This window comes from Pelodiscus sinensis, chromosome 24, assembly GCF_049634645.1.
Source record: "Pelodiscus sinensis isolate JC-2024 chromosome 24, ASM4963464v1, whole genome shotgun sequence".
In the NCBI taxonomy this organism is placed as follows: domain Eukaryota; kingdom Metazoa; phylum Chordata; order Testudines; family Trionychidae; genus Pelodiscus; species Pelodiscus sinensis.
Window position 1 is genome coordinate 8,599,458 of NC_134734.1, and position 20,975 is coordinate 8,620,432.

At 56.0% G+C, this 20,975-nt stretch overlaps 1 protein-coding gene across 1 annotated transcript in view; it reads left to right on the top strand.

Annotated features, from left to right (window-relative positions):
* Nucleotides 1–20,975, top strand: part of KIF1C (kinesin family member 1C) — a 62,849-nt gene that overhangs the window by 31,143 nt on the left and 10,731 nt on the right. Inside the window, exons 3-20 of the mRNA XM_075908442.1 lie at nt 10,787–10,863; nt 11,262–11,441; nt 11,591–11,656; nt 12,040–12,218; nt 12,392–12,503; nt 12,714–12,791; nt 13,251–13,316; nt 13,826–13,904; nt 14,096–14,174; nt 14,322–14,470; nt 14,781–14,944; nt 15,799–15,878; nt 16,684–16,759; nt 17,073–17,152; nt 17,235–17,329; nt 19,763–19,846; nt 19,979–20,159; nt 20,351–20,423. Coding sequence (XP_075764557.1) covers nt 10,787–10,863; nt 11,262–11,441; nt 11,591–11,656; nt 12,040–12,218; nt 12,392–12,503; nt 12,714–12,791; nt 13,251–13,316; nt 13,826–13,904; nt 14,096–14,174; nt 14,322–14,470; nt 14,781–14,944; nt 15,799–15,878; nt 16,684–16,759; nt 17,073–17,152; nt 17,235–17,329; nt 19,763–19,846; nt 19,979–20,159; nt 20,351–20,423 — 1,898 coding nt within the window. The remainder of the gene's footprint in view (nt 1–10,786; nt 10,864–11,261; nt 11,442–11,590; nt 11,657–12,039; nt 12,219–12,391; nt 12,504–12,713; nt 12,792–13,250; nt 13,317–13,825; nt 13,905–14,095; nt 14,175–14,321; nt 14,471–14,780; nt 14,945–15,798; nt 15,879–16,683; nt 16,760–17,072; nt 17,153–17,234; nt 17,330–19,762; nt 19,847–19,978; nt 20,160–20,350; nt 20,424–20,975) is intronic.

A 20,975-nucleotide genomic window follows, 5' to 3' on the forward strand; every position in this document is an offset into this window, starting at 1 on the left:
TTGTCCCCAGCACACCCCACAGCAACTTCAGAGCCACAGCTATGAGAACTATGCCTGGAATGAGCAGATCAGTCCTTGGGGGGAGGGGCTCTGCAGCTGGGAGACACGCGTCTCTCCACAGGGGGCCAGGAGTGACGGCCAGGGGTTGCGTGGCTCAGCCTTGCCGTGGGTGTGGGGGTGAAGCTACAACACAGCTGATAGTGTGGGGGGTGGGGGATCCCAGAGACTTGGTTTCTTGCTGTGCATCTGGCAGTGCCTGGCATGGAGGGATGAGGAACGGCCTTGGTCAGGGCGGGAGACCTGTGCAGCACCTGGCCTCATGGGGGCCCTGCTCTCAACCAGGAAGGTTTGTGAGTATCCAGCACTATGGTGGAGGGGGGAAATCTCTGTCCCTGTGATACAAAATGGAATGGGGCTCTGAACGCTCAGCAGTGTGGTGACTGGACTGCAGTGAACCACAGCGCCAGGTGTCCAGGGTGGTGAGGTGGGTTTGTGCCCCCCGCCTCAGGTGCTTGTCCTTTCTCATTGAGCCCTTTCTGAACGAGCACTTGGCCCGGCCCTCCCAACCCCCGCTCGTCTGCCCCAGACGATGGGGGGCGGGATCAGACACGAAGCACAGCCTGCAGTAATGCCTTGCCATCTGGCTGGGTGCCCGGCTCTCAATGAATGCGGCTCGTGTGCGCGCCGGCCTGCCGAAGTCTTTGTGCGGCCTGGGGAACCCACAGTTTAACCCTGCTCCGGGCAGCTGCGTCTGGTTAACCCCTGCCTGCTGCGGCATCTCGGTGACATGGTGTGCTCCGACAGCCCCAGCTGCTCTCCTAGGAAACCAAAGCCAAGAGTTAACTCCTGCTTGCAACAGTGCCGCCTGAGGGACACAAATCCACCACCAGGTGGCGCCGCGGCCTGGTCTTAAACTCTCAGTTGTGGGAGTAAGTGGTCAGCATGTGAAAACATGCTGCACCCCTGCTAGGTGGGTTGTGGATGTGATGGGTTGGGTCACAGATCTCCTTGAGACTGTCACTTGATGGGCTAATCACACCACTGAGCCGGCCTGCCTGCTGTCAGGAGCACTCCACCTGTTCTGCGGAGCTGAACCCTCTGGTCTCCTCTGGCTAAGGCACAGCGTTGGGGTCCCAGCACACATCAGACTGTGACAGACACTGATAACTGCTCAGCTCTGGCATGGCTTAATCACAAGGACTTGACAGAGCAACCAGGTACACAGCCCCAGTGGGGCCAGAACCCCAGATAAAGCTGTCTTACCTGGTATAAAGGTTGTACACAGAGCAAACTCCTAAATTGTTTACCCTCTTTATCACTGAAAGAGGGAGATCCCCAGCTAACAATTATTTACACTGGGTTTATTAATAAGATCACTTTTGTGTATTAAGTGTAAAAAGTGGGATTTAAGTGGTTGCACATGATAGCAGGCAAATCAAAGATGAGTCATTGAGCAAAATAAAACACAGCCTGCCAGCCAGGCCTAACGCACTATGTGTGTTAATGTGCCAATTCTGCCAGTTTTTACCCTCACAATAGTTCTAGTCACCCCTTCTCGCAAGCCAGGCAGCCTCCCAGCCTGACCCTGACCCTTCACAATGCTCAGTTCCAGGTGGGTGCAGCAGCCCATCTGAGATGGTAAATGGGAGTCTCCTAGCATCAGGCAGCAGCCCCTGTTGTTTGTTTTCCCCCCTTTTTATTCCTTTTGCCCAAGCTGGGGATCCTTTGTGTTCACTTGAAACTTTTCACACTGCCAGTGGAACAGTACATCATCCAACGTAGGTTTCAGCCAGTGTTGCCTATAAGCTGTGCACTTGTGTACCATCTCAGGAGAGATTCAAATGCTTCCCAACTGATTAGCCCAGTGTCCACAGCTGGGTCTTGTGTTTCTACTGGTGGTGCGCATTCTCGCATGCCTTGGTGCACATTAAAATTATTCCACACATAGATGGAAAAATTAGAGGGAACGTTGGTTTGAGCAGCAGGTGACCTAACCACATATCTTGGCAGGACCAGCCATAGTTGAGACTTGCAGGAAAAACAAGGCTATTCACAGATCATTGTCCAAAGCAGTGGTTCCCAACCTTTTTATACTGGGGACCTGCAAACCCATTCACAAATTTTGGTGGACTGGTAACATTTCATTTGCATATTCATTATGAAAACATGCAAATACAATGTTACTGGTCCACCAAAATACCTGGCCCTCCAGAGTCTGTCAGCCCTAACCCTTAGAGCCCCCCACTCCTCCACTTACCCAGCACCAGACCCCAGAGTCCTCTGCACCCAACCTCCCCATGCTAACCTCCCACTCTCAGAACCCCCCAGTGCCAGCCCCCCATCCCAAATGCCTCAGTGCCAGCCTCAGTGCTGCCCCTTAAAGCCCCCCCACTACCAGACACTGCCCAGGTTGCAGCTGCTCCCAGGGGGTATGTCTACACTACCCCGCTAGTTCAAACTAGCAGGGTAATGTAGGCATACCGCACTTGCAAATGAAGCCCGGGATTTGAATTTCCCGGGCTTCATTTGCATAAGCGGGCCGCCGCCATTTTTAAAACCCCGCTGGTTCGAACCCCGTGCAGCGCGGCTACACGGGGCACAAACTAGGTAGTTCGAACTAGGCTTCCTAGTTCGAACTACCGTTACTCCTCGTGGAATGAGGAGTAACGGTAGTTCGAACTAGGAAGCCTAGTTTGAACTACCTAGTTCGTGCCCCGTGTAGCCGCGCTGCACGGGGTTCGAACGAGCGGGGTTTTAAAAATGGCGGCGCCCCGCTTAGGCAAATGAAGCCCGGGAAATTCAAATCCCGGGCTTCATTTGCAAGTGCGGTATGCCTACATTACCCTGCTAGTTTGAACTAGCGGGGTAGTGTAGACATACCCAGGCTGACATGCCGGGCTCCGGGCAACCCTCCCACCATGCCTGAACTGCTCTTGTGTCTGGGAGGAGACCCTGCCCCTTCCCAGCACTGGTTGGCTGAGAGGTGGGGAGGACACGACTCTCCCAACAGCCGCAGTGGGAAGGGAGGTGCTGGGCAGTGTATCCCAGCCTCGGCCCTCAGAGTTGCTGTAGCCCAGCAGCCAGAGGCCTGCTGCACGGCAGTGGGCTGCAGCACAGTGGTTGGGAACCTCTGGTCCAAAATACTGGACCACTGTGCTCCTTGAGCCCTACTGATAGCCCTCACTTAGCACCTCTGGAGTCATAAACAGGTTTCTCTGCTATCTATTTGAAGAGCTAATCTGTCCATGTATTTGTCTGTGAGGAGTGCTAGGACCGCCACAGCTGGAGTGCAGCTGCTGCTTATCACAACTTACAGCAGGGTCAGGGTTTGGCTTTGGTTGTGCCAAAACTGCCCCATTATCCCGATGCGTTTGAGGACACTCAAAACTGTACAGAAAAGAGACAATCACCAGGCAGGTGAGGGAGACTGGCTGGGGCCACTCCTCTGCTCTCCTGTCTGGGATTGCCCCAGCTCTGAGCCTCCCACCCTCTAGGCACACTTTAAGGAGAAGCCCACTCCTCCTCCTGATTTGTATGGGGACATTGCCGGCTGTTCCCCTTTGTCATGGAGCGAGGAGAAAGTGCAGTTTGCTACCTTCCTCACTCTGGCTGGGGAGCACCGGGAGCAGATGAACGTGCATCTGCCCTGGCAGGGGACATGCACCAGTCCCCTGGCTGTACCTGCTGCAGAAGTCATGGAGAGGCACTTCTTGCCTGTTCCTGAGCTGCTGCAGGGAGAGAGAGCTGGAGTTGTCCTCTCTTCCAGGGCAGCCTGCATCCTGGCACCCCTCATCCCCAACCTCATAAGGACCCGAGCAACACTGGCTAAATCTTCCAGTACTTTGTATTTCTAACTTCTGATATAGGCCTAGTGCATGGACACGAATGGAATGTACACGCTTAGCAGATTACAACTTTTTAAAGCATATTTTCCATGAAGTATTTTACATAAAGTATCTTCCAGTCCGGTTGTATTCCTCTTCAAAGTGTATTTCCATAACGTATACAAGGACAATGTCATGTGGGGGAGGAGGGAGCGAATGTTTCAGTGTGAGTTATTTGGTGGGATCTGTTGAAAGCAGCATGAATAAGCATTGGCCTTCTGCTCCAATCTCTCAGCCAACTAGAACTGGCTGAGAACATTGAGAGTTTGTCCAGTCCAGTCCCTTGCTCTCAAAGCAGGACCAAGCACCATCTAGATCATCCCTGACAGGTGTCTGTCCAACTTGATCTTAAATATCTTCAGTGATGGAGATTCCACAACCTCCCTAGGCAATTTATTCCAGTGCTTAACCGCCGTGACAGGTAGGAAGGTTTTCCTAATGTCTAACTTAAACCTTCCTTGCTGCAATTTAAGCCCATTGCTTCTTGTCCTATCGTCAGAGTTTCAGGAGAATAGTTTTTCTCTCTCCTCCATTTAACAGTCTTTTAGGTACTTGAAAGCTGCTATCATGTGCTCTCTCAGACTAGGCCTACACTAGGAGAGAAATTCAAATTAAGATACACACCTCCAGCTATGTTAATTGCGTAGCTGGAGTCGATATACCTTAATTCAAACTTTGGCACAGTCCCCACATCAGGAGGTCGACAGGAGAAATGCTTCCATTGACTTCCCTTACTCCTCACGATTTGAGGGGTACTAGTGTCAACGGGGATACCCTCATCATTTGATTTAGCAGGTCCTTACTACACCTGCTAAATCAAACACCAAAAGATCAACCTCTGGCATCTTGATCTGCAGGTAAGTATAGACATGGCTTTAGTCTTCCCTTCTCCAGATTTAACACACCCAGGGTATGTCTACACTACAGCACTAATTCAAACTAACTTAGTTCAAATTAGTTAATTCGAACTAAGCTAATTTGAATTAGCGCATCTAGACTTAAAAACTAGTTCGAATTAGCGTTTTGCTAATTCGAACTAGCATGTCCACACTGAGTGGACCCTGAACTGAGGTTAAGGATGGCCGGAAGCAGTGCCGGCAGGGCATCAGATTAGGACATGGAGCTGCTGTCTCAGGCTAGCCGAGGGCTGTGCTTAAAGGGACCCGACCCCCACCCCAGGCAGACAGTTCTCAGGGGTTCCCTGCTTGCAAAGCAGTCCTGGCTTGGAGTGCCCTGAGTGCCCACACTCGGCACATCACAGCACTCAGCCATCAGCCCAGCTGTACTTGCCGCAGGCTGCGATCTGGGCAGGGGGAGGAGGTCAATCAAGGGGCTTCAGGAGAGTTTCCACCCCGAGGTGCCTGCAGAGCCAGCCCAGTCCTCCCCATCGGGGGCTCGTACCCCATTCCTCCCTCACCTCCTTCCACTTATCCCTCCCTAGCCCCCCTTCCTGATGTACAAAATAAAGGACACGTGTGTTCAAAAATAGAAACTCTCTTTATTGAACAAAACTCGGGGAGACTGGGAAAAGAAGGTGGGAGAGGGGAAGAGAGAGGGTGGGAGAGGAGAGGGCAACAAAAATGATGAGGGGTTTGGAACAGGTCCCATATGAAGAGAGGCTAAAGAGACTGGGACTTCTCAGCTTAGAAAAGAGGAGACTGAGGGGGGATATGATAGAGGTCTATAAAAGCATGAGTGGTGTGGAGAGGGTGCATAAAGAAAAGTTATTCATTAGTTCCCATACTAGAAGGACTAAAGGACACCAAATGAAATGAATGGGTAGCAGGCTTCAAACTAACAACAGAAAGTTCTTCTTCACAAAGCAAATAGTCAACCTGTGGAACTCCTTGCTGCAGGAGGCTGTGAAGGCTACAACTAGAACAGAGTTTAAAGAGAAGTGAGATGAAAGTCATGGAGGTTGGGTCCATGGAGTGCTATTAGCCAGGGGGTAGAAATGGTGTCCCTGGCCTCTGTTTGTGGAAGGCTGGAGATGGATGGCACGAGACAAATGGCTTGGTCATTGTCTTTGGTCCATCCCCTCCAGGGTACCTAGTGTTGGCCACTGTCGGCAGACAGGCTACTGGGCTAGATGGACCTTTTGTCTGACCCAGTATGGCCATTGTAAGCTCAGGGCTCAGGGTCGGGGGTCTCAGTGGACCACCTTGATTTTCATGCCAACCTGCTCCTGGGTGGCCAGGCTGGAAGCTATCCTGCCCTAGATGGCCACTTTCCTGTGCCTAGTGCGGAGGTTGTGGATGAGGTCCACGATGTCTGCACTGGACCAGGCGGGCGCCCACCTCTTGCGGACCTGGGCAGGCTCCTGGGAGCCGCCAGCCTGGTCCCGGGAAGAGGTGGAGGGCTGGGTGGCAGCGGGTGGCTGGCTCGAGCCGTGCCAGGTGCAGGGTCTGCTGGCTGGGTGCTGGCAGGCTTGCACCTGGCACGGGCACTGTAGCCAGCCCGTGCCCCTTTAAGGGCTCCGGGGCCGGGAGGGGGGCAGAAGAGTTTCCCTGGTGGTGCCCAGAGTGGCCACCAGGGAAAGCTGGGGAAGGCTAGCCTCCCACTAGTTCGAATTAAGTGGCAACACAGCCCTTAATTCAAACTAGTTAATTCGAACTAGTTAATTCGAACTAGGCGTTAGTCCTCGTAGAATGAGGTTTACCTAGTTCGAATTAAGTTCGAACTAGCAGTTTGCCTGTGTAGCGCCTATCAAAGTTAATTCGAACTAACATCTGTTAGTTCGAATTAACTTTGTAATGTAGACATACCCTCAGTTACTTCAATTGTCCCTTATAACTCTTCTGTTCTAGACCTTGAATCATTTTTGCTGCTCTTCTCTGGACTTTCTTCAGTTTGTCACATCTTTCCTGAAATGTGATGCCCAGAATTGACAGTTATACAGCTGAGGCCGAATCAGTAGAGCAGAAGAATGACTTCTCCTGTCTTGCTTGCAACATGTCTGTTGCTAGATCACAGAATGATGGTTGCTTTGTTTGCCACAGTGTTGCACCATTGATTTAGCTCAACTCCTACTCAGTTCTTGAGCTGGTCAATTGCAAAGGTCAGCAAGGACCAATGCGACCCTGTAGTCTGGGACACCTTCCCCTTTCTGTATAACACAGAGCTTCCTGTAAATAAATCCTGGGTGAAACAGAGCAGATCGTGGCGGGGGTGGGAATTTATTTTGATGTTACAAATCACCGGTGATGGAGAATCTACCACGGCCCTTGGGAAGTTGTCCCAATGGCTTATGTGGTTATTTTCGCTGCTTATTTCCTATCTGAATTTGGGTATTTGGTCTTGTCTGAGAGTTCTGCGAGAAGGAAGTGGCGTTTCTCTACCCTGAGTAATTTCCAGCCCGTACAAGGGGAAATGCAACAGGGGGGGAAGCCTGTTGGGGGGCTGCAAATAAAATGGGCACAGTTGTTAGCCCCACCGGAGTGTCGATGGCAGCCCGCAGAAGATGGAGTAGTTGTGTTGATAGTGGGGGGGATTGTTGTGCCGTGTAATCTGATAGCGTATTCTGTCTCCCTCCCTTGTGGTAGTGCAGTAGTGTGTTCTGCCACCCTCGTGGTGGTCTGGTAGTGTGTTCCCAAAGCTTCAATACGGCCCTAAAAATAATTAATGGAGGGATTTTTTTTTGTATTTCCTTTTTGCTCCTGAGCCTTTACGAGAGTGACATTTACAAACTTTGCTCTGCTACCATGAGACTTAGAAACTCCTGTTTCCTTTAAACAAAGGGAAGCAAAGATGCCCTTTTAATTCCATGACTCTGGCAGCTGGGACTTCGTGGAACAGCCGACCCACTAGCCTGAAGGTGGGAATTAGGGATGTAAAATACCATTTAATTGGTTAAATGTAGCATTTAAATGGTGAAGCAAAATGCAGGACAATGTAGCACTTTAAAGACTAACAAGATGGTTTATTAGATGATGAGCTTTCGTGGGCCAGACCCACTTCCTCAGATCAAATAGTGGAAGAAAGTAGTCACAACCATATATACCAAAGGATACAATTAAAAAAAATGAACAAATATGAAAAGGACAAATCACATTGCAGAACAGGAGGGGGATGCGGGGGGGGGGGGAGGAAGGAAGGTAAGTGTCTGTGAATTGATGATATTAGAGGTAGGGAGAGTCCCACTCTCCCTACCTCTAATATCATCAATTCACAGACACTTACTTTCCTTCCTCCCCCCCCCCCCCCGCATCCCCCTCCTGTTCTGCAATGTGATTTGTCCTTTTCATATTTGTTCATTTTTTTAAATTGTATCCTTTGGTATATATGGTTGTGACTACTTTCTTCCACTATTTGATCTGAGGAAGTGGGTCTGGCCCACGAAAGCTCATCATCTAATAAACCATCTTGTTAGTCTTTAAAGTGCTACATTGTCCTGCATTTTGCTTCAGCTACCCCAGACTAACACGGCTACATCTCTATCACCATTTAAATGGTAAACAATTAAAGGGGTTGGGGGGCGTTCCAGGGGGGACTTCAGCCTGGTTGGGCTACAACTGTCCCTCTGCCCTCCACAGTCAGGCTACAGTGACCTCCCCCTGCCACTGCAGGCAGGGGATACTCCAGCCCAGCTGTTTCCAGCCCTGCATAGGGCTGCTGGCTCTGGCTCCTGGCCCCATGCAGGCTAGGAGCCAGCAGCACTGCATGGTGGAGCCTGGGGGTCTGAAGCAACCCCCTGCCTGTGGCAGGCTGTGGGCGGAGGGTTGCTCGTGGGTATGGCTAACCATTAGCCCGTGATCATCACCCGTTAAGAGTGATGCTCACATGGTAACGGTTACCTGGTTACCCATTCCCACCCTGAGTGGGAATCAAAAGGGGCGCAGCACTGACAGGGGAGGTGGAAAGGCTGCAGGAGGGCAGCTGTGTCTGTGGGCTGGGAGTGGAGCAGAGGGCAAGAAGGGGGATGTGGAAAAGGAGCAGGGCCCATCCCCCAGTTCCATGACTTGGCTGGGGGTGTCTGTGTGAGGGGCCCCATGCAGAAAGCCAGCATGCCTTTTGAGCTGGCAGGCAGCTGACCCAGGGGCTGCACTCGGCGCCCAGGATGGTTTTAACGTGGCTGGGGTAGAAGGGAGGCAGACAGATGGGAGGGGGCAAGAGTTTTCTGTGGCTCTCAAAGGAAGGTGAGAGGCGGGCTTGGGAGAAACACAGGAGCACTAATTCCATTAGCTGGCTAATTACACTGCACACGCTCACTTGGGTGCTCCAGAGCTACCGACTAAATGAAAATAACAGAACAGAGGGCAGTGACGCCCTCTCGCACCCTTTCGCTCCACTTGGTAGTTGGATCTGCTTGTGCAGAGTGGCTAAGTTCATTGCCCACGTGTTCAAAGCTAGTGAGAGAACCCAGGAGTCCTGGCTCCCAGGCCCCCCTGCTCTAACCACCAGTCCCCACTCCCCTCCCAGAACTGGGGAGAGAACCCAGGAGTCCTGGCTCCCAGGCCCCCTGCTCTAACCACCAGTCCCCACGCCCCTCCCAGAACTGGGGAGAGAACCCAGGAGTCCTGGCTCCCAGCCTTCCCCACAACCCACCCCACTGGACACTGTGTATGCAGATAAAATTGCTTCTCTGCTTCTTTGGGTACAGGCTGAAGCACAGCACCGAGTGCTGCTGGCGAGTTTGTGCGCGGGGGAGTCCGGGTTTTCGAACCCGCTGCACAAGCTTTCTAGGATTTCCTTCCCTGCCAGGAGTTGCCTCAGGGTTGTGGGTTGGGCTGTTGGCTGCTGGGCCGGGCAAAATAACTCCAGGGCGTGGCGAGTGTGTTTCATCTCTTGCAGTGCTGGCCAAACCTTTTGTGGCTTTGCCAGGCCCAGTTGAACACACAAAAGCAGACAGAAGCTGGTTTGTTCCAGACCTTTTCTGCTGCCTGGGTTAGCTGGTGGGGGTGGGAGAGTAGGGGGAGACTCTGCATTTGCTCCCCAGGCCTGGGAGGTTAATGAGCCAACCCATGGATGCCATGGACTGGTGAATGCCGGTCCCACGCTGCATGAGGCACGCCGCACAGGCACACAGAAAGCTCTTGGGGCCAGGCCTGCTGATCTTTCCCTTGTGAGGTACACAAGTGCTGTCCCCACCCTCCTCATAGCAATGGGCTCCGTCTTGCTGTAGATTCAGGCAGGGCCGCTGGGTGGGTTTTTCTCCTTTCTCCCTTAGCGACTGACTCAGGCAGCGTCTGGCTCAGTTTTGATGCTTTTCCTCCCAAACACAAGAGCTACAAATGCTTTGTTTAGATTAAGGACGGGCTCCTGCTCTGTGGCGGGGGCCTGTTGTACTGAGGTCGGGGGAACAGGGATGCAACCTCAGAGCCCTCTTCCCTGTGCTGGCATCCTGCAGACCCAGCTGCTGCAAGGGGTGGATGCTAAATATAGCCAGAACGTCCTCAACTTGTTATGGTCCCAGGGGCTGCCGAGATGTCAGTCAGCTGGCCCGGGAGCCTTTTAAAGGCAGCAGTGCGCTGGCATGAGAGCCGGCCTGGCCTCCGAGCCGGGGCCCGCCCGGCTTAAAAGGGAGATGCTGGGTTCTGAGCCAATTGGCCTTCTCAGCGCAAACCTGAGCTGGGTGTGAGAGGCCCGGGCTGTGACACTGCACAGCCCTGGTCACCCTCTGTTTGGCCTAGACCCAGCTGTGCAGAGAACCTATGAGCCTCCCCTCCAGTCCTCCCGCTTTGAACACCAGCCCCTGCACCCTTCCCAGAGCTGGGGAGAGAACCCAGGAGTCCGGGGCTCCCAGCTTGTGTGTGTGTTTTGCTCCATACAGCCCTGGCCCCATGTGGGCCCTGATCTCAGTCGGGAGCCAGGCATCCAGGCGGCACTAGCAGGACGTGTGATACAGCTAGCACTAAGTGCGTCTCAGGCCCAGCTCGCTCACTCTCTGCCCCGTTTCCCCACAGGTATCACCAATCCCAAGATGACAAAAGATGCTGCCAAAAACTTCACCTTCGACTATTCCTACTGGTCCCACACCTCGGTGAGCACCCAAGCTCGGAGAGTGGCGAGGGATGGCCAGGGTGTGGGGCTAGCCTAGCGCTCGGTCCTCTCCCTGCTCTGACAGCACCTCCTTCAGGGGCCTTGGCTAAGTCATCCAGCCTCTGTGGGCCACAGTGCCCCACACGTGCCAGGGGGAGATCAGCCCTGCCATGACTCCTGGGCACTGGGAGGGGAGTGAGGGCTGGTGGTTAGAGCAGGGGATGCTGAGAGCCAGGGCTCCTAGGTTCTCTCTCCACCTGTGTGAGGAGAGCGGAGGCTGGTGGGTCAGAGAAGAAGTGAGGGGCACTGGCAGGACTGGGCTGGCCTGGCAGGGGCTGCAGATCGGGAGTGAGGGGCACCGGCAGAGCCACAAGGAACCACCAACCCTATCTCCCCCAGGAGGAGGACCCCCACTTCGCATCCCAGTGGCAGGTATACAAGGACATTGGGGAGGAGATGCTGCTTCATGCCTTCGAGGGCTACAATGTCTGCATCTTCGCCTATGGCCAGACGGGGGCCGGCAAGTCCTACACCATGATGGGCCGACAGGAGACTGGGCAGCAGGGGATCATCCCGCAGGTAGGGGTGGGGGCTGTGTGCTCTCTGGCAGGGGTTGTGCTGCAGGGGAGGGGCTGAGGGCTTGGCGGTGAGGGGGTGGGCAGCTGGGCTGGGCTAGGGGACGAGGCCCTGCCTGTGTTTCCAGCCTGCTGTGTTGCATTTCTCTCCAGCTGTGTGAGGATCTCTTTGCCCGCATTGCCCAGAGTCGTGCCCACGACCTCTCCTACTCCGTGGAGGTGAGTTGCCCAGACCCCTCCTCCCCCTCCGAGCCTGGCCTCTAGCCTCCCTACGCAGGCCCCTAAGCGCTGCCCCAGTCCTGACCCCTAACTCCTCTTGTGTGATCCCCACCCTCCTTTCAAAGCCCCTTCCCGTCCTCCCCCAATGCTGATCCGTGGCCCCCTGAGCCTTCCCTTCAGACCTCCAGCTCGCCCTGGACTCCCCGCCAACAGACCTTTCCACTGCTGCCCCCCACAATGTGACCCTGACCCTTCCCCCTCCATTTGCACCCCCCAGTGCTCCCTCATCCCACCCCTTCTGTCCCCCATGCATCCCAAACTCTCATTTCCCCCTGCTCTCTGGGCCTGCCTCACTCCCACCCCCACCCCCACCCCCACCCCAGGTGAGCTACATGGAGATCTACTGCGAGCGGGTGCGGGATCTGCTGAACCCCAAGAGCCGGGGGAATCTGCGGGTACGCGAGCACCCTATCATGGGCCCCTACGTGGAAGATCTGTCCAAGCTGGCTGTGACTTCCTTTGCCGACGTGGCTGACCTCATGGACTGCGGGAACAAGGCCAGGTGAGAGCCCCTTGCTCCAGGGCAGTGGGGTAAGAGCAGGGGGCTGGGAGCCAGGACTCCTGGTTCTCTCCTGGCTCTGAGAGGGAAGTGGTGGCTGGGAGCCAGGACTGCTCCTCATTTTCTCCCCCCCCCCCCCCCCCCCGGCCGGTTTCTCACCCCACCCCTACCCCCAGGACCGTAGCTGCCACCAATATGAATGAGACCAGCAGCCGCTCCCACGCTGTGTTCACCATCGTCTTCACACAGAGGAGACATGATGAGCTGACAGACCTGGACACAGAGAAGGTAACCCGGGGGGAGCTGGCTGGGGGCAGGGGCAGGTCAGGCCAGTTGTGGGACCCATGTGGGGAGGGGTTCACCTAGCTGGGAGAGGTCAGGCATGGAACGAGTTTGTTGGGTCTCAGCCTGGCTCAGTGAGGACAGAGCAGGCCAGGGAGGGCAGCGAACAAAGTCCAGCCCTCTTGACCCGCTCTTTCTGACCCCGCCCCCCTTCAGGTCAGCAAAATCAGCCTGGTGGATCTGGCCGGCAGCGAGAGGGCGGATTCCTCTGGGGCAAAGGGCATGAGGCTAAAGGTGAGAGCCCCTAGACCCTGAACCAGGACCCCTCAGCAGCTGCTGCTCCGTGGAGAGGGGGCAGTCGCAACCCTCCAGGATGGCGCTAGATTAACCAGCCCACCAGGATGTCCCTGAGTGGCACGCCCTGTCAAGGGCTTCACAGCATCTGGCCCCACCCCCATCTGGCCTGGTGCGCACGTGCTGTGGAAGGTCAGTGTCACTGGCAGCATTTGAACCCCACCATTCAGGGACCTGCAGGCCCAGCCCTGCATGACTCCATGGGATCCAGGCACTAAGACACATGCGCACACATGTTACAGGGCCGGCAGCATCCGTGGCTCCGATGCCTCTGGAGTGCGGTGTCTCGTGGCTGGCGTCCCGGGGGCCTGGACCCCTCTGGGAGGAGTGGTGGGCTGTCTGTGTAGCACATGGGTGGCCCCCAATGCCTGGTCTGCCCATGCTCTCCCCCTTCTACAGGAAGGTGCTAACATCAACAAGTCGCTGACCACGCTGGGGAAGGTCATCTCCGCCCTGGCCGAGCTGGTGAGTGGGATGGGGAGTTGGGCATCTTGCCCTTGTCTGGTCCAGGCAGTCCCTCTGTGGACCACCAGAGGGGCTCCCTCTTTGGTCAGAGTCGGCCACACGGCCCCCCAGCTGAGTCCTCCCTCTCCCCCCGCCAGACTTGTCCCCTCTGTGGGGGCCTGGCACCCAGCCAGTGTCTGCATCAACAACTGGCACCTTTTCCGGAGGGTCTGGCCAAGCTGGCTTCCCTCCCAGCCTAGCCACCAGGATCCCAGCTGTCTCTGGCCCCATCAGCCCCATGGGGGAAAGGAGCACCAGGGCCAGTCCTTCAACCACCTGCTGGTTCCACTCCACGCGTCTCTGGCTCTGACCCAGAAGCAGCTGCCCAACCCCTTGTTGCGCCACTGGACGCAGCAGTGCTTTGCACAGAGGGGAAACTGAGGCACACATGGGCATGGCGAAGCTCGGTTGCATGGGGGTGTCAGCTCTTTCCTAGCGGCTCTCACCCTCCCCCCTTGTTCCCTCTCCAGCAAAACAACAAGAAAAAGAAATCCGATTTCATCCCCTACCGTGACTCGGTGCTCACCTGGCTGCTCAAAGAAAACCTGGGTAACCTGCACTGATCCTGGGGGGCGGGTCCTGGCGCACTACATGGGGGGCAATATCCTGGCTAGAGGAGTGGGATATGGGAGGGACAGCGTGTCCTATTGGCCACTGTGGATATGGAGGAGAAATGGGATGTTTCTTGGAGGGTAGCAGGGGGTGGCTCCCCCACTAACCTCCCTCATCTCCTCCCCCAGGTGGTAACTCCCGCACGGCCATGATCGCTGCTCTGAGCCCCGCCGACATCAGCTATGAGGAGACCCTGAGCACCCTCCGGTGAGCACTGCAGACCTGGGGGGCACTTCTGGGTCATGGTGGTGGGGTGGATGGAAGAGGAGTGGGTATGTGGGCAGGGGAGAAGGGCTGGGCAAATTGGGAGCAGGGCTGCTTATTCATCCAGAGCTGCTAAAATACACCCCCCAGCTACGCGGACCGCACCAAGCAGATCCGTTGCAACGCGGTGATCAACGAGGACCCCAATGCCCGGCTCATCCGTGAGCTGAAGGAGGAGGTGGCCCGACTGCGGGAACTGCTTTTCGCCCAGGGCCTCTCCGACGCTCCCCACCTTGGCGGTGAGTGCCCTGACAGGCAGAGAGGGAAAGGGGCAGAGTTAAGGGGATTTTGGTGGGGGCGGTGCAGCCTGCCTCTGATAAATGCTGGTGCCCGGAGTGGGGTGAGGAAAGAAGGCTCCATTTTTAAATGGGGGGTGGCTGCCTCCCAAATGCCCCCCATTGTGCAGCACTCTGGGCAGAGGATGGGGTGCATAGGGACTGGGCCACGGTTATATGGGGCGTCTAGCCAAAGGGTGGGTGCTGGGGGATGTGAGGGGTGCAGGTGCATCTGTGAGCATGACCAACCCCCTAACCTCAATGCTCCCTCCAGGCTTGAAGGGGGAGGAGCCTGCTGGCCCCCCTCCTGCTCCCATGCTGCCCTTTGACCCTGCTGCCAAGCCCCAGACCCCCACTACCCTCAATGGGGCATCTGAGCCCTTCCCCATCCTGGATGACCAGGATATCTGCACGGAGGAGGCCATGGAGAGACTGCAGGTAGGGCTGCTATCAAGGGGCATCACTTCCCCCCAATCTTAAGTGTTGGGGAATGTAAAATGAATAGGGGTCTGGAATGGCCTTGTTGCATTAGTGGTTCAGGGTTCAGCCACAGCATTACACTTAAACATGCTTTTTCCCTTCATTATACAGCCTAGGAAAATAGATAAGCATGCAGCTGCTCTTTATTGTATCTTGATTATCCTCATTGGCACTGTATCATCTCTTCGGGGTTAACATCCTTGTAACCTTTTAGTTTGTAGCATAGGTATGTGTTGATTTAATTAGAAATTGTGACTAGTAATTAGGGGCGGGTATAATTGGATTCATTATTTGCTTATGACTATTTATTTTTGGGGAGTTAACATTGCTAAATAAGGCTTTAGGAAAAGTAGTGATAGACATGTACATTAACATACTAAAATAGATAAAAGAGTCCGACTAATGCCAGGTTGGGGCCACTGGAACACTGTGTTGAATGGCCGAGGTAAACGTGCATAGGCAATACAGTGGTTCCGTTTACCACATCCGCTCCTGGGTCGCCTGTTTCTTTTCTAACATTAACCATCCCCCCCTCCAACCTTCCAGCTCAACCCAGATCTTCCCACTCTGCCCTCCAGTGGCCGGGAGTCCTGGCTCCCAGCTCCACTCCCATTACCCACCAGCCCCCGTTCCCTCCCAGAGCCAGGGTGAGAACCCAGGAGTCCTGGCTCCGAGTTCCCCTACCCTGAACTGTCTGGCAGTCCCCGCACACATACGCCTGTTGGGGTGGGGAGAGGCCAGGGCCCCAGGCTCAGCCTCTGGTGCTGTGTGCTGGAGGTGCCCTGAGCCTGGCTGCTCACTGGCATTCGCAGGAGACAGAGAAGATAATAGCGGAGCTGAATGAGACATGGGAGGAGAAGCTGCGGAAAACCGAGGCCCTTCGGATGGAGAGGTGAGCGCTGGGCCCGGGCGTGCCCCAAAGGTGGCTGCATCTCAGTGCCGGGCAAGGGTGTGATGTAGTGGGGATTTTGTCCACTCTTGTAGTCCTGTGTTCACTCTGTTTTTGTATTCACTGTTTACTTTGTTGTGCTTTATGAGATTCCTACTGTCCTATGCTACTGTGCTGTGTGTGCGTGCACGTCCCTTCCCCCCCGTGCACTCCAAACTCTCATCCCCCAGTGGGGGTTGGGATCTCTGTGGGAGAACTCCTGAGGGAGGCAAATAGGGAATGGCTCAGGTCAGCCTGTCACCTGAGCTAGATGGAGGATTCAGTCAGGTGACACTTTGCCCAGGAATCTGACACAGGAGCAGGTGGGGTGTCCTGGAAGGCTGGGGCCAGTTGCTGCTTGTGTGAGTGAGTTTTCAGCTGGCTGAGGGAGAAAGGAGCCTAGCTGGCCTGCGGGGTCAGGGCAGGGGCCCAGGGCCCCCCTCTCCCCAAGATGGGTTGTACTGACGGCTCCTGGTTCTTGTAACAAGAAGTCTGAGCCACGCTGGGTCCCTGTGAACAAATAAACCTTCCGCTCTACTTTCTGGCTGAGCATCATGACTGGCTGCAGGTGCAGGGTCTGGTGACTCTGTGACAGAGGGGTTCCTGTGGAACCAGCCGCCCCTTCCCAGAGGTGGCTCCATCTCAGTGCCAGGTGAGGGGTCCCTGTGGAACCAACCACTCTGCCCCAGAGGTAGCCGCATTTCCATGGGCGTTTGCCTGTTAACCTTTCGGGGATGCGTGGTGTCATGAGGTGGGTCTCTTGCTGCAGGGAGGCGCTCTTGGCTGAGATGGGTGTGGCTGTGCGGGAAGATGGTGGCACGGTGGGGGTCTTCTCCCCTAAAAAGGTGAGTGGAGAAGCTGGAGGACCCCTTGGGCAGTGGTGGGGCTGCCATATGGATGGGGGAATCTGTACAGCGCTACACAGAGCTCCACCAAGATCAGGGGTCAGCCCAGATGCCCCAATTCTATTTTCTGTACTCGCCCCCATCCGTCTCTGCACCCGACAGTCGTTGACCTCTGAATCCCCCAGGATTGGGCCCTTCTCCGTAGGGGGCTGGGCCCCTCCACCCCAGTTCCCTTGAGCAGGGCCCTTCTCTGCAGGGAGCTGGGTCCCCGAACCCTGCCCCCCCACTCATGTGTCGCCCCCTCCACACACAGACCCCGCACCTGGTGAACCTGAACGAGGACCCGCTGATGTCGGAGTGCCTGCTGTACCACATCAAGGACGGCGTGACCAGGTTGGGGGCAGGATGGGGTCCCACGGGAGGGGGTCAGGTGTGTCCTGACCCACCTTGCTCACTCGTGCCCCTCTCTCCGCAGGGTGGGCCAAGTGGATGTGGACATCAGGCTGACAGGACAGTTCATCAGGGAGCAGCACTGTGTCTTCCGCAGCTGCCCCAATGCTGCTGGGGAAGGTATGGGCAGGGGGGCCCCCTGCACCCCACATTGATCTGCTATGTGGACAGGGCACTGCCCCGCAGCCCCTCTGCAATCCAAGAAGTTCTGGGGGCACCACTGAGAGGTCAGATCAGGGTGAATTGCTTGGAACCAGGGCTACTTACAGCCCATGACTGGGGATCCTCCTCGCTAAGACACACAGGGCACTTCTCTTCGTCACACAAGCAGCCCCCTTAGATACCCAACTTCTGCTGTGCTACGGACGGCTCTGCTCCTTCCCCAGGTGAGAGGCTATGAAAACCCATCTCGCCAAATCCCAGCAGGTTCTCCTGAACCCAGCACACCAGCCACATGCCAGGTCAATTTACACTTCAGAGCAGGGGTGGGGAGCCCTTCTTAGGTCGGGGGCCGCACACAAGTGAGAAGCCCGACTGAGCAGGAGAAAGACACTCCCCACATTCCCCTCGCACACCAGAACCTATGGCACCCAGGCTGGCAGATTCTGTGTGCTCCAGCCCTGAGGGTGGGTGGCAGGGTGGCTGGAGCATCAGTGCGGGCTCCCCAATGCTGAACCTCAGGGGCTGGACCCAGGTAAGCCAGAGGCCGCATCTGGTCTCTGGGCTTGAAGTCCCCCCCCCCCCACTTTAGACCTTACGCAAAGAGCACGCTGCGCCAGTCCTTTAGAATCTAACCGCTAAAGGCTTATTCATAAAAGAAAGAGAAGGTCAAGAGTAAAACTGCTAAAGGAAAAGGATTGCGCACGCCGATTCCCAAGTTCCTGGTGCAGGCGTGCAGCAGAGATGGAATAAACTGCTGTCTGTAAGTCTCTGGAATACGTCCTCTGCTAGGGTGGGTCGTCAGTCCTTTCGGGCTCATGACAAAGCTGCCCCTGAAGGGATGAGCTGGAGTGAAGACAAAGCTGGAGGAGCCCCCAGGGCCCTCGTTCTACCCTTGCCCACGCGGCAGGATTCCCACTGCTCCCCTCCCAAAATGGCATTTGTCACGTGACCAGTCACTGTCCATGCCTGACTCAGGCCTTAGCAGCCATCGCTCACAGGCTGGTCTGAATCTTCGCAGCCAAGTTCCTCAGCTGTGGATCGGCACCGCTGGAGGCCCATTGCTGGCCAAGTGCTGCTAGTCGCTGACTAGCCACCCTTACACAATGGCTGGGCGACGCCTGTTGATAACTCCCAGGAGCGAACATTTGGAATGCGAGGATACAAATACAAAAATGACATCTGCCCACAGGCAGCACAAACCGAACCAGCGAATCATCAGCTTTCGAGACACGTCACGGGGCCCACTCAGCACAGGATTTGGTGCAAACATAGAACAGTGGCTGCAACAATGATTCTCATGTTCACATCAGACTCCAGTAACGTCACATCCTCCATGCAGGTGGCACAGAGTCACCAGCTCAGGGCTTCCCAGGTCCAGCCTCAGAGTACTCAGCCCTGGTCACACTGTGAGCCTCCTGTTCACCCCATAAGCTCCTCACAGTGAGTCCCCCAGTGGGACATCCTGGGGAACCTCATTCTCCCTACCCCTGCAGGCCCTGCTCCCCACTGGGCAGCCGGCAGGTAATGCAGACAAGCTGTGGGAACCTGGCATAGGACAGATACAGGGAGCAAGGACCTGCAGCAAGGAGGGACCTAGGCTTTGCCCTCCACATCCCTAACCTCAGGACTGACTCCCCCAGCAGCCGAGCCTCACAACCCCCTTCGCCCTCTGGGCTTTGTGTGTCTCCCAGGCAAACCGTTCCCCTGGGCTCTGTTCTCCAGCAGCTCTGGCTGGCTCCGTGCATGGGACGGGCCTGTCTACTGGGTGCCCAGCTACATGGTGCTGGCTGGTCACTGTTAGTCCCTTGCAGCTGCAGCGGCTCTCTGGGGCTCTCGGTGCCCATTCCCCACCCTTCTGCCTAGAGAGTAATGTGGGGACACCCAGGCGCGCACAGTATTCAGAAAAAACATGAAGTGCATTCCCGCTTCGGCACAATGGGGTCCTGGGTCCTCCGGGGCAAGACACTCCCTGACCCGGCATCCTGCCTCTGGGGGAAGTGGGGGGAAGCGGTGAGGGGGAGAGTCTGCAGTGGCCCTTCTCAACCAATGGCCTGGACCTGGAAGGGCAGGTTCCCCTGACAACACTCACCTTAATGCCTCTTTCCCCCTCTCTTGTGCTGGCGGCAGGCAGCTGAGACGCCAACTCACCCAGGTATGGATCACTGTTGTCGCCCAGCCCTCCCTCGCCAGCAATGCCCATGGGTCATGTCCCCTCCCCATTCGCATGCCTGTCCCCCCAGGGCACAAGGGAATCTGCTCTCAATCAAAGCGTGTCCACTCCCCTTCCCCTGCCTGTGTGACTGAGACGCCCCCCATCCCTTGGTGTGCTCCTCCCCCTGGACAGGACGGGACACCCTTGGCCCCATCTTATGGGGTCTCCTCTGCCCGCAGCCATCGTCACGCTGGAGCCCTGCGATGGAGCTGAAACCTATGTCAACGGGAAGCTGGTGACGGAGCCACTGGTCCTACTGTCAGGTAGGGGCAGCTCCTCGAACTCCTGGGTTCTCTCCTCGGTGCTGGGAGGGCAGTGTGGGCTGGGAGGTTAGATTAGAGGCCTGGGAGCCAGGACTCCTGGGTTCTCTCACCTCCTCTGTTCCTGCCTCTCAGGGAACCGCATCGTGATGGGCAAGAACCATGTGTTCCGTTTCACCCACCCGGAGCAGGCGCGCCTGGCCCGAGAGCGCAGCGCCCCAGCGGAGCTGCCAGCTGAGCCCGTGGACTGGAGCTTCGCCCAGCGCGAGCTGCTGGAGCACCAGGGCATTGACATCAAGCTGGAGATGGAGAAGAGGTGGGGAGGGGTAGCTGTGCACAGTTGGGAAAGCCAGGGAGAGGCCCAATGGGGTTCTGTGAGGGCCATCTCCCTGCCCCTCTGGGGGAGATTCTGGGATTGCAGGGAGTCCTTGCGCAGGGGGCTTCACAGGCCAGGATCAAGGGAGTGCCCTGATCTTATAGCCTTTCCTGTGTCTCCCCCAACCCCAGGCTGCAGGACCTGGAGAACCAGTACCGTCGGGAAAAGGAGGAGGCCGACTTGCTCCTGGAGCAGCAGCGGCTGGTAAGGATACCAGGGGTGAGGTGTGAGTCAAGGAGGTCTGCAATATGATGGGTTGTGAGCATGTTCCCTCTAAACTGTAGGGCAACCCAGCTTCACAGATGGTTAATCAGCCCTGCCCAGTCAGAGGCTCAGGGATCCCTGCATGGAGCTGACTGGGCGGGGCTGATTAATCACCTGTGATGCTGCATTGCACTGGAGCTTAGAGGGAACACTGCTTGTGAGGGTACATCGGGGGAGTAAAATTGGGGCCAGTTAGTTAGAATCTGGGCTACTGAAAGCTGACATCTAGGGGTCCTCCACTCTAGGGCACCAAACCAGTCACACAGGGCACTTCTGTTTGCCACACTGGCCTGCAAGAAGTCACACAAGCAACCCCCTTAGATGCCCAGCTTCTCCTGTGCCACAGCCAGCACCACGCCTTACATAGGGGAAGCAAAATGCAGGACAATGTAGTACTTTAAAGACTAACAAGATGGTTTATTAGATGATGAGCTTTCGTGGGCCAGACCCACTTCCTCAGATCAAATAATGGAAGAAAAGGGTCTGGCCCAC